Here is a 14,782-nt window from a genome sequence, read left to right on the forward strand (position 1 = left end):
CAATAGCTTTCAAGAATATTCAAGCTGCCCCAATAATTTTCTCTCTCTGTATCTATGGAATGTTTAGAACAATCTTACTTGTTTTTAAAAAAAAAAACCATGGTTGATGAATGACTTATTTGCAGCACGAGTAAAGAAATGTGATTTTTTTTTTCCCTCTCCCTCCCTCTCCCTCCCTCTCCCTCCCTCTCCCTCCCTCTCCCTCCCTCTCCCTCCCTCTCCCTCCCTCTCCCTCCCTCTCCCTCCCTCTCCCTCCCTCTCCCTCCCTCTCCCTCCCTCTCCCTCCCTCTCCCTCCCTCTCCCTCCCTCTCCCTCCCTCTCCCTCCCTCTCCCTCCCTCTCCCTCCCTCTCCCTCCCTCTCCCCTCCTCTTGTAATTTCTCCGTAGTAGCGTTCCAGTGGAAGGGCAAGTCCCTAACATTGCAATTCAGGGTAATTATTCTTGAAAAATTCATGTGCTTAGAAGCTTTTATATTAGTTTCAAGTTTCAGCAATGATAACGCAAGTGATACTCCAGGAACATCAGGGTGATGCATATATTGCAACCAACGTAGCTAGTGCTTTTGGCTCCCTTGTCATAAACTTTCTCCATTAATACTGTTTGCATAAGTGAAGCTGCATGGTCTCTGAGATCAGATACACACGTCAGAGGGGCTTATGGGAAGTGTTGCTATGCTTTAATCCCTTACATTGCAAGCAGGGTTCTTGGATAAAAAAATATATTAATCATCCTTGACACTGGTAAGGGCATTTAGTTCACTGCAGTTTAAATGGGTCAGGAGAAACGTGCTTAGCATAAACTTTAAAAACGAGAGGGTATGTGAAGATGGGATAGAAATGGGGAAAACTGGGACAGAAGATGGCAGAGCCCCATTCTTGTCCTCTGCAACATCTAGTGTGAGCTTAGCTCAGGGTCATTGCATAGGCACATTCTCACCCTAAGTACAGGTAACGTGTGCAGTTTGGGGTATATATGTATGGATATGTACATGAATGTACAATGTGTATCAAAGCAAAATCTAAGTTTAGTTTCACTCATAGCAGTTTTATTTACCAGCTGATGAGAATAAGAGTAAAATGAAGGGGTACGTTAATTTAGTATTAGTGATCACTTTTATTTTTCTATTAAAATAACGAAGTCAACTGGATATTGCATTGCTGTCAGGGTTGCTCTAGTAATAGAGGATGCTCAGAAGTAGCAGAATAAAAGGAACATATACATTTTTTCCATGTTTAGGTATAGTGTTATTTCAGTGGTGTCCAAAAATGTCCCCCTCCCCACCTTTTTTTTTTCCCCCCAAATAAAGAAGTTTACAAATAATAGATAAATAGATCAGACTAGATGGTCTGATGGTCATTTCTGGCTTTATACTCCATTAATTTTCTTTGCCCTATGCATTGCTTGAACAAAAGTCACCATGTAAAATCTTTTGCGGTCTCTAAGAACAAAATCATTTGGAGGAGCATTAACTTGTGCTGATCTTTGAACGAGATAAAAGGTTGAGTGGAAGCAAAGTGAAATGCACTGAGCATTTCTGATATGTCCTCTATTTCTTTTTTGCCCAGTGTCTGCAAGGGAGGATAATTCTTTTTTTTATTGGTTGCATCTAGTGTCTGCCCTTTGCTTTCATCCCCAAGCCGAGCGTTTGGCTGACCTGGGGTTGTGATCTGTGACTCGTTGCAGCTTACAGTGTCGTTCAAGGGGAGTCGTAGTCTTTTGTCCGCCTGGAGAGGTACTTCTTGCCAGTGATGAATATATGACAAGAAAATAATGGAATAAATAGAAATCTATGTGAATGGTTAGTAATAATACTAATAGACTTGGATTTGCTCTTTATATCAGGAAAAGTTTCTTTTCTTCTCCCTGTTTTCTTCTGTCATGTATCTTTTTTCTTTCCTTCTCTGCAAAAACTTGGTAGAAAAATACTTCTAAGGATGAACTGTATCACTGATGACATATGGATAGTACTATACTTCAGACTTTCAGACTTCAGACTTTTCTTGTCACTTGAAATTAGATCTTGGAGGGTTTAGACTGTAAGCAAGCTCAGCTCTTGGTTAGTTTTCTGAGTTACGCTGGCATTTGTGCAGGATGAGAAAGCACAGGAGAAAGTAGAAATGAAAGCTGAATGGGAAGAGGGGACATCATAAATACAGTGAGGAAAGCAGGGTGAGAAAAATATCAGATATATTTGAAAAAGAGAAATAGGTTTTGATCAAGACAAAGAAGGAAGAGGAGAAAGCAGACAAGAAGAAGTGGGAAGTGACTGCGCAGCGTAGGAGGGGAGGCGTGGAAGTGCCGCCAGTGGGAAGGTGTAGGAGACGGTGCAAAGGGCTGGCGTTCAAAGGCAGCAGTTGCTTAGCTCCTTTCCGAATATCTAGCATTTTTTTGAAGTAAATATTAGCATTTTAGTAGTTCCTATGCATGCCATCAGCAATCAGGACCTTTGAGCGCTGGGTACAGGGCACACACGTGGCAGAAAGACAGTACTTGCCCTGAAGAATTCATGTTCTGAACTCACAAAGGGCAGGAAGAAAAGGAAATATTATTTTAATTTACAGACTGGGGAAGTGAGGTAGATAATGGTTGTGACTAGCCCAAGACGATGCAGGAAGTGTTGGTAGATACCAAACTCTACTCTCCTCCGGCTGGTGTCTGCAAAGCTGCCATTTCATTCTTGTTTTGTTTTTCTGTTCTTCTTTTTCCGTTTCAGCTTGTCAGTGAATATATGACTGAGAATAACTGTTCATTCTTAATGTATTTGTGATCCTTTAATGCTGGCAATAAGGCCAAACAGTCAAACCAAATCATTTTATTTTTTTCAAGCTCTGGTGTGCATGTGCGCATCTGTACAATAAATAACCCACAAACGTGAGCTCTTTATGAAAAAATAATGTGCTTCTATCATAAATAATTAAAAACTCCTTTAAGATACAGTAGTAATAAGGCCAACAGTAAGTAGCTGTTTGATCTGGTTCCAGTAGTAGCAGTATGTATGCATTTATATGCATACCATCAAATCTTTCTTTACCCTTTCCATTTCCTAGGTGAGAGATGCTTTCAAGAGAACTACTCTATAATTCAGTATAAAAAATCTACTGGGACAAAATCCATGTCTCGTTGAAATTAATAGCAAAACTTTTAGGAAATGTCAAGACGAATATCGTTTGTTGCAGTCTCCTCCGTAACTTTCAGTTTCTGGATAAGCCGGTGTCGCTGCCGTCATGTCCTGGGCTGTCTCCCTAGCTGCTGCTACCACTGCTGGCAGTCCCGTGGCTTATGCCCTTACAAATACAGAGCCAGCAAGTCACTGTCCTATGGCTTATGCAGTTATACATACAGATGCAGCAGAAGTTGAATTTCTTCTGATAGGCGTGCTTGTATCTGGGGTCACAGAATATAACTGATCTGCCATCGGGGTCCCAAGCAGGAAAAGCTGCTGCTGAGCGCAGTCTGTCCGCAGCCGGGCTCTGCCTCGGAGGCAAACCCCCTCTCCAAAGGGCCTAGGGCTTGGTTTCTTCTGGTGGAGCTGATCTGAGGGGGAGCTTTATGGACATGTGGCACTTTTGCAGTGCACACATTCTTTTTCGTGTTAAAAAGAACTTTTTTTTTTTTTAGTTTTCTGCAATATGTGTCTAAGTAGGTATTTTCCCCTTGTTTCGCTACACTGGCACTGTAATTACTGTCTTTGTGTCTTGTCAAACTGCATGCCATTTTGCATACTTATTGGAAGTGAAAGCTCTTTAATTATAGAAAATATTTTAACCTTGAAGGTTGCTTTTCAGTAGTTTTCTTTGATCAAGTTTGAAAGGCTGGGATGGTGCTCGTTGTCACTAGAGCCCTAAGCTGCAATTTAAAGCTCCTTGCAACAGATTCTGCAGTTTAGTCTTGTTGCCAGTGTGTGGACTGGGGAGGCGAAGATGCTAACCTGGTTAGATTGATGTGTGCACCAAGCTTATAGTTTGGTGCAAAAAGTCCTCTTCCAGCCTGTGTCTGTGATTTACGCCAGCAGAGGTGGTGGTGGTGCACTTGCTGCTGCAAGGCTGGGCAGGTCCTTCACCTTCCTGCCTGCCTGGTCGCTGGGGCAGAGGATCTGTGACTTGTGCTCCAAGGTACCCATTAAATTGGGACAGCTAAAACGATGAAGAAAACTGTAGTTTTCAGTCCTGGATGTTGCAAGGAGGTGTCCAGAGTTCAAGTTGTGTTTTTGCATTTCTCACAGAATTTTAAGCCTGACTTGTGATTTCCCCAAAATACACACATCCTTTTATTTCAGCAATTTGGACAGCAGTCTGAGGATTTCTGAAACGTTTATTGCTTGCTGTTTTCTTCCTCTCCATAATATAAAATATATGGACAAAAGGTTTTGATGCAGTACAGTCGGATATGCTTTTGTTTCTGAAGTCTCCCTGGATTTCATTTTTAGCCGGCTTTTGTTTCTGTTTATTTTGAGAATGGCTATTAAGGTAGATCATGCTGTGAACTGAGATGAACTTATGCAAAAAGTCCGCTTCTAACATGAGCGCATTGTTTGCTCTGAAAGCGTATTTGGATATGGAAAGTAGCTATAAGACTTTTAAGTATTTTTTTTATCTTGTTTTTTAGAAATTGCTAATTTCCTTTGAAATGCAGCCTTTAATCCGGGATTGTTTACATGTTTGGCAAATAATGATTCAATATACAAAAGCAGAGAAAGAACCTTCTTTCCTGTTTGTGGAATGTGCTGGGCTCTATATTAAGATTTTCCATCCATATGAGGACTATATGGAGTCTGCTTCACTTCTCTTGAACTCTGTAGGATTTTTACCTTTAACTGCTGCATAAGAATTGAAAGGCCATTATTTTGGATCGTCGTAATCTGTTCTGCTTAATTTATTCATATTCATTCATGTGGCTAAACAGAAATGATTTTGAGGAGATGATGCCTGTTGTTTACAGCTTGAATACAGCTTGGACTTCTGTCGCCTGTGATCGTTTTACACTTACAAACTTGTTCAGAGTCTTTAGTTGAGAAACCGTTTATTCCCTTTGACGTGTCACCTGTTAGACCAAAAGCAGTTGATAGCAAAGGAGCGAAGGAAGCATTCGGAAGAGTTTTGTTGTTATGCAGATCTTCTTGGTCACTTCAGCAATTTGTTAAACTTTTTCATTTCCTTCTCTAATTGTCTAGACTAAGTTGTTTTTATGTAATTTCTTGGAGTATACTTGCTATAGCAGAGGAAAGCTTCCTTGATGTCACTATTCTTAAAAAGACTTACTACGTTAATAATGATGTGAGGATCAATCGGGCATAGGGCATTGCTGTCGGGTGCCCCGAGTGACCGCGCTATGATAGAAGATGGCCCCGGTGAGTCCCTGCGTCCCGCGGGGAAGGCAGAGGAGAGGCCTGGTCTTCGCTGGGGTGAACCTCACGCTCGTTCCTCCCGCCGCGAGCTGGTGGTCCCGCGGTGCGGGAGGCAGAGGGCCGCTCCGTCAGGGAGCAGGGGCTTGCCTGGAAAGCCGAGGGGAAGGCAGCAGGGAGGAGCACGGAGGGGTGTGGGGACCGGGCAGCGGGGTGGCCGGAAGGGAAGGATGCAGGTGGAGAAGAGGGGAAGAGGCTGTGCCAGCTGGAGGGGACACCTGACGAGTGCGGGGCGGTTAACGAGAGCGCGGAGCGGTTGGTGGTCAGGCAGAGCTGCAGGAATGCACTCGTGTTTCTGGGGACCAAAGGCACGCTTACGGCGGGCGCTGTACGGCGTCCTTAGGGGCGCCTGTTCCTGCGGGTCCTACAGCTCTGCCCTACAACGGTGTGGCTCCAGGAGAAGCTGTATTGCTTTTATCGCCTGTGCTCGCCAGTACATAAAACTGCTGGTACAAGTGGAGGATTTTGCCGCCGTTGTGCTATCGTTTGATGGATTTATGAGAAGAATTAAGTTTTGTGATCACCATTTTTATAAAAGGAGTTAAGTTAGGATGAATGTTAAAAAAAACCTACCCATAGAACAGGCAAAACTTTGTAGTTGTACCAATGAAATTATAAATTTCCTTGTATTACTTTGCTTTTCCTGAGTTCCTCAGGATGTGAACAGGACTTGTTTTCACTTCTTCCTCGTCATTCAAAGTTGCTCTTTCCTTGTGCTGTTAGAGCACCCGGTGGGTAGGCCTAGCTTTTGATGAGCAAACGGAAAGGCTAGTAAAGCCTTCAGCGAATAACTTATGGTCTCAAACCTGATTAACAATGTTTAGCCCTCCCAATTCTGGTGCTTATTAGCTTCTGTAGTTCTTGCTTTGGATCAGAGTTCATGGATTTGTATGTCCTGCAAGGCTTTGAGATGTGCATAAAAAACATTAACAGAAGAATTTCCTACATGGGGGTTTAGGTTCATTTGAGTTCATTGAGTTTCATTGAGTTCATTTCTTGGCTTTTGTTATTGACTTTTTTCTCATCCTTGGTCATGTCACTTAGTCTTCGGGCCTCAGATCCTCATTTGAAGAGGAATACAAATATTTCCCTTCCTCAAAGATGACGGGAAGATGTGTCTGTTGATATTGGTCAGGTTTTTCAGACATGGTGGTGGTGGGGCCTCGTAAGTCATGGCAGAGGATGGTCTCTCCCTTTGCAGAGTCGTGTGTTACATGTGAAACCTTTCCCAGCAGTGTGCTGTTGTGATCGTCGAGCCGAGAGGAGCTCACGTAGTCCTGAAGGCAGGGACCTCAGAGGAGTAGCCACAGATATCTAGTATTTCTCCAGAAAAGGTCCATTAAAATTTCTCCACCAGCATTGGCTTGTTCCACTGCATTGCAGAAGTCAGGGTCTGAGTTTTTTCTTGACACTACATGGTTTAGAGTCTGCATCTTGCAAGGATTAGGTGCTCAGTCTTTCGTCTGCAGGGAGTCAGTGAGTGAGTTTTGACAATCTTGTTTAGGACGTGAGTACTTTATACAAAATATTTGCAGTTATCTTTATATAAATGAATAGTATTTTTTTTTTTTGGTTTGGAAAGAAAGAAAAATTTAGGGTAATTTTGACTTAATACTATGACTTGTTTTAACAAAGCGCAATACTTCTGTGCTGCTGCTTTGATTTTAAAATGTATATACTTACATTGTTGCCTATATGAAATCTTTGAGGGCATTGTTTTAAAATGAATATTGAGGTTACTTGGTAAATAAACAAATTTAATCTTTGTTAAGGCAGTTAAATGAGTGATTCTGCCATTATAAGTTAAGCAAAGGAGATTTTAAGTATACGGCAGCCAAGCTAGTGGCCTAAATGTAGCTTACTTTGTCTAATTTTCTAAATAACATAGTAATTGCAGTTTGAACTGGCTAATATAGCTTTGATATGCTTCTACGTTTGTTTTTTATCTTACATTATATAAGTATTTTGCATTTCATAGCTTTTCTTGAGGAAAAATTGTTCAAAAATCAACTAAAACAATGTAAGAAAGAAGAAATGACGTGAGACTGTCCGCTTGGACAGGGCTCTGGCCTCCCGGACTCGGCTCATTTTCAAGCGAGGGCCAGTTGACGCGTGCTGCCTGATGTGTCCTGCGCGCTTCTCCCTGCGGTCTCATATCTCTGTTTTCAGGGAAGACCACCCAGCGCGTTGGGTGCCGCGGCCCCGATGGCGTTCCAGCGCTGCCGTTCGTTTCGGCTCACCCTGCGCTAACGCCTGCGTGTAGCTTGCAGAGGTGGAGAGAACTGAGAATCGACTCGGCAATCTTATTATAGCACATAAAGAAAAACTGCCCTTATGGCAACGTTCAAATATCTTGCTGGGATAAAAACCTAGTTGGGCAAACCTGGGAAAAGCCTGATAACTTTATCTTGAAACTGCTGTAGTCCCGCTTCTGTAGCGGCACGCAGCAAAAGGAGCCATATGCAGCGACTGATGTTTTTTATTTCCCCCTATGTATGCTCAGTTATGGTATTTTCAAACCTTACTAGAAAAGCATAGATCCTTAAATGGGATTTTTAGCAATCATACTGTTTAGTGTGGGCTGTTGATATGTTAAGCTTGAAGTGTAAAAATATAGTCTCTTCCAGACTGAAAAGGTACCGGTGTTAGTATTTACAGTAAGAAAAGAGATTTTTCGTTTTTGAGTGAGCTCAAACCCCAGGTGCATTTGAAGAGCCTTTAAAGAAGTCCTCGTATTAAGACCATTCATGGCTAATTCCAGGCTGGGAAGGTGGGGCTTAGAATTCATAGATGAGATTAAAATTTCATAAAATCATTTGCAGTGTTGAAATCTGTGAGTTAATAGAGTGAAGTTAGTTTAGTTTCTTCACTGGTCGGTCATCTAAGGAATTCTTTTGTTTCTGATATCCTTTACAATGTTAAGACTGATTGTGGCTGGACTAAAAGCCTGTTCAGTTGATTGCTGCAGTTCTCTGAACTCTCCTGGGCTTTTGCTAAGACCATGGACTTTGCCTGCTGTGGTTTGAGTTGATGGAAGTAAATGGGTAGTGGTATCTCTTTGTGCAGGAATCTGTTACATTGATGTTTCATCGCAGTGATCCTTTTCTCCAAAGTAATCTTTTTTTAAAAAAAATCATTTTCAAGGTTTTGAAGTAATTTTTCTTTCTTTCTTTCAGTATCCGCAGTGTTATGCAGAAATACCTTGAGGAAAGGGGTGAATTAACCTTTGACAAGATTTTCCATCAGAAAATCGGTAAGTCATATTTGAAAAAAATGTTACTCATGTATGTATTTTTAAGATTGGCTTGCCTGCTACTTCTCAGTAAAAGGTGCTGAAGAGCAATATTGTAGGTGGTCTTAAGAGTACTGTAATGTAGGCAGGACTTAATAAAACAAAGGCCTTGAGTAAAATGAAATGTGAAAGGGAAGAAGGAGAAGCCATACAATCTGTCAATTTAACTTCATGTTTTGGAAAACTCTTGGAAAAAATACATTTTTTGGAAACAACTAGGAAAAATTTTATTACTCGGCATGGATTTGTCAACAATAAAACATGTCAGACCAGTCTAATTTCTTCTTTCACAGGGTAATAAGCCTGGTTGATAAGGGAGCAGTAGTGGAAAAGAAACCACATGTGTTGTCTTCACTATCTCACATTGTGTTCTTGCTAGCAACCTAGGGAAACGCGGCCTGGGGGAACCGCTGTATGCAGCGGGCAAAACTGTTTGGAAAATGGATGTGAGGAACAGTTCTCAGGGCTTCAGTGTCAGACATGGAAGGCTGTATCCATTGGGATTCTGCAACAGTGGGCCCAGAGATCAGTCGCTGTGCTGTGTTTTAATTAACAGTGTGGCTATGGGAATGGAGAATGCACACATGCAGCTTGTGTGCTGAGACAGGCTGTAAGCACGCTGAGGGTGAGGTTAGAGTTGCAAAGGATCACGATGAAGTAGAGAAGGGGATGTGAAAAAAATGAGATGGGATGTTCTCAGTAAGAACAAGCACTGTCTTCTACACCTGTGCAGGAGTAATTACTAAAGCAGGAATAATTAGTTACACAAATACAGGATGAAGAACCACTAATCAGATAGGCATTTTTAACAGACTTGGATATTATAGTGAGTTGTAAGCTGTGATGTGTCAACTATTCACATAACTATAGTATAAAGTCAGGATTGTAGCCTGTGAGGCATGTGAAATAATCCTCCTTTGGCAGAATGCTGTGTCCAGTTCTGGCACTGGACTACAAAATATACATGGACCTGCTGGAAACAGTCCAGGAGAGAGCAGCAAGAGCGAGCAGACCTTATTTAGCAGTCTGCTAAATATGACCTACGAGGAAGGATTGAAATAGGGTATTACGTAGGCTATGAAAGAGAAAAGTGAGGTTGAACAGTCTTCAAAAAAGTAAAAAGCTGTTGTGAAAATCATGAAGTTAATCACAAGTCAAGCCTCTGGGAAACAGACGGAAAAAAAAAAAAAAGGTCAAAATAATAGGATGGGTAGCAAAGCAGCCGAACAGTTTTCATGAGGGGGTTGTGAAATCTCTGTCCAGTGGACCTTTAAGAGGGGATCGCCTTATATCTCTTAGGATAGTACAGCTGCTGCTTTCTTGAGACCTGGGGACAAAATCATAAAACAAGGGTTGGAAAGACTTCAAGATGTTGGTGGATCTATTTCTGCCTGAAACATAGAGAGATCATAATTACAGTGGAGCAAACACTCGGGAGTGAAGTGCCCGCTGCGCCCTGACTCCTGGGGATGCTGGTGAAGTGGCAGCATCCCTGGCGGGTTTGCTGGAGGGCCGGTCCCCGCTGCCACCTGCGGCTGGGCTCAGCGTTCCCGGCGGCCGAGAAATGTGCGACCGGGGAGGCGTGAGAATACTGTGTGGTGAGGGATTTGAGTATTGCCTAACTCAATTTAATAATGTTGTTAATTTACAGTATCATAGGTTGCCATTAATAGGATTTGTAGTGTTTTACAAAGGAGGTTGTGGAAACAATGGTCTAAAGTACGTGTACATAAGTCTCATGAAGCTTTCCATTATATTATGGTGATTGAAGAGTAGCCTGTGTCTTTGTGCATAAAAACTGTGCCTTCTTTTATTCTGGCCAAAAGCTTTATACTGTATATTGCATAGATATTTCCTTTGTGCTGACATCTTTTGGTATTTGCCTCAGTTTAGCTCTTTATGCTGAATATTAATATATTGCTACTGCATAGGAGTAACAAAATAAGTAAGTGGAATTCTAAGCAACCAAATAAAGGCTGACTTTAATTGCTTGATTCTGTGTGATGGCAATAAAATGAAGCTTTTTTTTTTTTTTAAAGTCAAACGGACTAGCTTTCATGTAAGGGATGTTTCTATTTATATAATTGAATACTTTTCATTAAGAGTTTGTTCCAAAGAACAGTGAAATATGTTGCAGTTATTTTGATAAGTTACAGCAGTTACAGTTAGGTAACTGTAGTCATGGAAGAAATGAAGGATTTAACCTGTCTCTTCCCCTGCCCTTGTTCACTACCAATATCAGAACCTAGTATTAATTTCATTAGAAGATTGGTCTTTTCCCCAGATCTTGAGATGCATAGTCCAGATGTGCAGAGAGTATTTACTTTGCTTTTTTCTTCTGCGCTTAGCATATTCCTAGCTACAAAAGCTCTTGGTTCCAGGGATATGAGGAGGTTTTCTGTAATCGCTTTGCTGGAGTTTGGCTACTTTTGAAGCTATCTTCTTCTGAAGGAGGCTTTAGAGTGGAGGAAAAAAGATTAAAGATAAATGTGGCTGTTTTTAACAGAAGACTTTCCATTGCATTGAAGATATCGTATTTCCTTACTGTGGTTGTTCATTTAAATTTTATTGCGTTTTCTAGCTTGTTCTTTGCCATTAAGTTAGTTCTGTTTCCAGACATTAGCATAATTGCTTGTGGTAAAGTACCTTCAATTTTAGGCAGGCATTATGCAAAATGCTGTGAAAATAAATACAGTGTGGTAATTAAAAAAAAGTCTAATCACCTTTTTACTCTTATTATCTTTTTGTATCCCAGGGATAGGTAGAGGTTTCATCTAATGTTGGACTTTAACATGCAGGTCTATGGCCAACATATAGAGCAAGATGATAGTTCCTATTTGAAAAAGTTAATCAATTCTTAGTCAAAAGTGTGTCGTCTTATTAGCTGTAAACATTGAGTTCATCTACTCGCTACTGGCTCTTCCTATGCCTTTATTTTATCAGTTAAAGAGCCTTCTAGTACAATACTTTTTCCCTGTATAGTCATTATAAAACTTGATGAAGCTATGTCTTTTGTTCTCTTTGGTAAGTGATGTAGATAAGGACTGTTAATTTTTTTTACAGACCACAAATCTTTCTTACAGCTCCATTTCATTATTTCTCCTGTTTTTCAGTATCCCTCTTTCAAATGTGAAAAACAGGGCTTTGATTAGTTGTCTGATACATGTCTTTCTGAGATCATGTAATGAAGTAACTTTTTTCATTCCTGTTGGATGTTTTTCTCTTAAAGTATCTAGTTACGATGCTAGTCCTTTCAGCTGTTTTTATCCACAGTGAACTGTTAAATCCCTGCAGGATCAGTGCTTTCCAGCTCTGGTCGGCCTTTCCACCGCAACCCTACCCCAGGTACGCCACTGCAGAGGATCTCGAGGGCTTGCAAACCGAAACCTTCAAAACCTTCGTTCTTTCCTTTGGGCTGGAAACAGTGCAGGAAACTCCTTCAGGCTGCAGCATGGCAGTACCCCCGTGGGGGCGATAATGGTCTTGAGACTTCATAGTATTTGCATAAACAACTCTTTGTCCTCTTATTTACGTTTTCTTCGTGAAGGCAAATAAGTTGCTCTCTGCGCTTGAACATAGCATGAATGTTTGCAGGAGCGATTCTCCAGGATGATCCTCCACTCCATTAGAGTCACCTAATGAGTTACAGAGGACGTGGAGACGATGCAGCCAGCCAGAAAGCTGCCATGCCAGCATTTATACCGTAGCCAGCCTGTTGTTCCCAGCATCAGTTGCTTCCTCTGCAGCACTAACTTCATGGGGAAGTACAGCATGTGTCTGAGCGGAATGTGTAACCACCTTAACTAGTTTTCTTTTTACCACATCCTGTTTGCTACAGCACCAGATTATGTGTTTGCTTTAGAAAAAGGACATTTTCTAGCATTCCAATATTTGTTTAGGTATAATTTATATATGGAATCCACTCAGCCACTTACCTCAGTACTGGCTTAAAATTGTATTTGAAGTTCTTTGTGCATTATGTTGCACTGCAGGGAGGGCACGCTTGTAAAAACACTGCTTTTGGAGGGCAGTTTTGTGACCTGTGGCAGTCCGTGGGTGCAGTGGGAGCTGTGCTCGTGTAAGCCCAGCGCAGCCGACGGGGTGTGGGTGGTACCTCTGGGCAGCCAGGGGAGGGTCAGGGTCTTCTGCAGCAAGTATAATTTGTAAGCATTCAAGATAGTGAACTAGATCACAATATTGCTTTAAAATAGGATTACTATAATTATTACAGTTGAATCCTTTGGAGCAAACTTCTTGTCAATTATAGTTCAGTGAGTCTTACGGACTTTCAGGCAAATTGCACCTACCCTGTAGGTGATGAACAATATAACGTTGGCTGAGAACTTCTGGCATTTGATGGTAAAGAATCTTATAACGTCAGGTCATGGCTCCTGTTTGCCCCAGGTTCTCTGGCGACTCGTCAGAAGCTGATGGGACGCGGCAGTTTGTCTGCGCTGTTCTCCGTCTCTTGTTTGTTATAGGGAATTTTGTGTTTGGGCCTTGGTGAAAAGGCCCTGGGTATTTTTTTAGCTGTTTTGGCAACTGGAGGTACTGCTATATATATTTTTCACCTAGTTTAGTAAATAACTTACATTTCTCTCCCCCTCCCTGCAAACCAGATATAATTTCTGTTTTATGTTCTTGAAATGAAATGCTTGTTTAAAAAATGTCATAACAAGTTGTAAACATATATTTTTTTTCCTATTTACTTCATCAACTTTGGTATAGTGAGGAATGTTCTTTCTTGGATGATTCATTTAACTTTCTTTTATATCATCTTAAATCAGCAAACGCCAAGTTGGAGGTCTTCCCAACCCAGGGTGAGCACTTTGCCATCTGTATCTGAGCTTCTTCCTACACACTGATGCCTTGTTAAGGGTTCTCTTGCATTCTAGCTGCTGCCTCTACGCCACTGCAGCTAAGTATAGTTCCTCTGGGTTTTGGTAGCTTTTTAACTGAGTTTTCAGAGCAGATAAGCATTTGATCTGCTTTGTAGTTACTTCTGCACAGAGGGCCTACAGCTGGGGGGAGGGACTTTCCTGTCTGCTCTGCAGTCAGTGGGAAACATGCTCCTGACAGTTTGGGCTGTTGTTTCCTCTAGCTTTGTCAGCGAGCGTTTTCTGCTGAAAAACTAGGGTGAGAACAGCTAAACATTTTTTTTTTTAGGGCAACGTATCATACTTTTTTTGGCTTGTTTTTGTAGTATGGACCCATCATATTTCATTATTTCAAAATCTTGCTGCTAATGGTTAGATAGATCTTGAGTTAAAAATCTATTGAGAAAAACATTCTTGCTCTTCCTCTTTCTGTTGTGCAGTATGGCAGCACAACGCACTGCACTCCCCTAGATACCTAAAAATAACAGCCTTGGAAAAGTACCTCCCTAACACATTATTTAAGCTATTGTTTAATTTAAGCATAAGATCTGTGTGCTATTGGCATTTGAACTAATTAAATAGTCCTCTGAGGAAATAACAGTGAAAGCACTAAAACTTGGTTGGGAGTCAAGAAAAGCACCTGAATTTTTTAGCTATTAAATGAACAGGGAATGACATAAAATTTGTATTAATAGATCTTGTTTCTAGTCATTTCTAGCCACTGGTGATGATTGTGAAGCCAAATGCATGCGTGCATGCGCAACAGGAGAAAGACATGCAAGAAGAGGGAGGGAGCTGGGCAGCCAGTGGTCTCCCCTCCCGTGGTCCAGCTTAGCCTTGTAGGGAGGTCGGGGGCTGCAAGGAGCCGGCGGAGAAGGGCTGGTCCCGGTGTGAGCATGCCTGGAGGGAGACGAGCTGGGGGGCTCTTCTCTTCTGGGAGGGAGAAGGCCAAGAGTGGGAGGGCTGCACAAAACCTGTTCTGAAAAGCATCTTTAAAAACTGAGAGTATTTTTAGAGCAAAAAGTCATTTAGGGGCATGGCATACATTAGCTACTGGTGTAAGACTTGAACGATTGAAAACATCGTGGTCTTGGGAGTTCTTTCTCGACGGTATATGTGAGACTTGTCTCAATGATTGGACTCTATTCCATTTATTGATATTAAATAAGCGTGCAGCCATGTAAGAGGGAAAATAAAAATTTGCTTTGTGAGG

General features: G+C 41.6%; 1 protein-coding gene across 1 annotated transcript in view; it reads left to right on the forward strand.

Moving 5' to 3' along the window:
* Window positions 1–14,782, forward strand: part of GRK3 (G protein-coupled receptor kinase 3) — a 79,866-nt gene that overhangs the window by 9,988 nt on the left and 55,096 nt on the right. Inside the window, exon 2 of the mRNA XM_068911687.1 lies at window positions 8,577–8,653. Within this exon, the coding sequence (XP_068767788.1) occupies window positions 8,577–8,653 (77 nt within the window). The remainder of the gene's footprint in view (window positions 1–8,576; window positions 8,654–14,782) is intronic.

This window comes from Struthio camelus, chromosome 17 (genome assembly GCF_040807025.1).
Source record: "Struthio camelus isolate bStrCam1 chromosome 17, bStrCam1.hap1, whole genome shotgun sequence".
Taxonomy (NCBI): domain Eukaryota; kingdom Metazoa; phylum Chordata; class Aves; order Struthioniformes; family Struthionidae; genus Struthio; species Struthio camelus.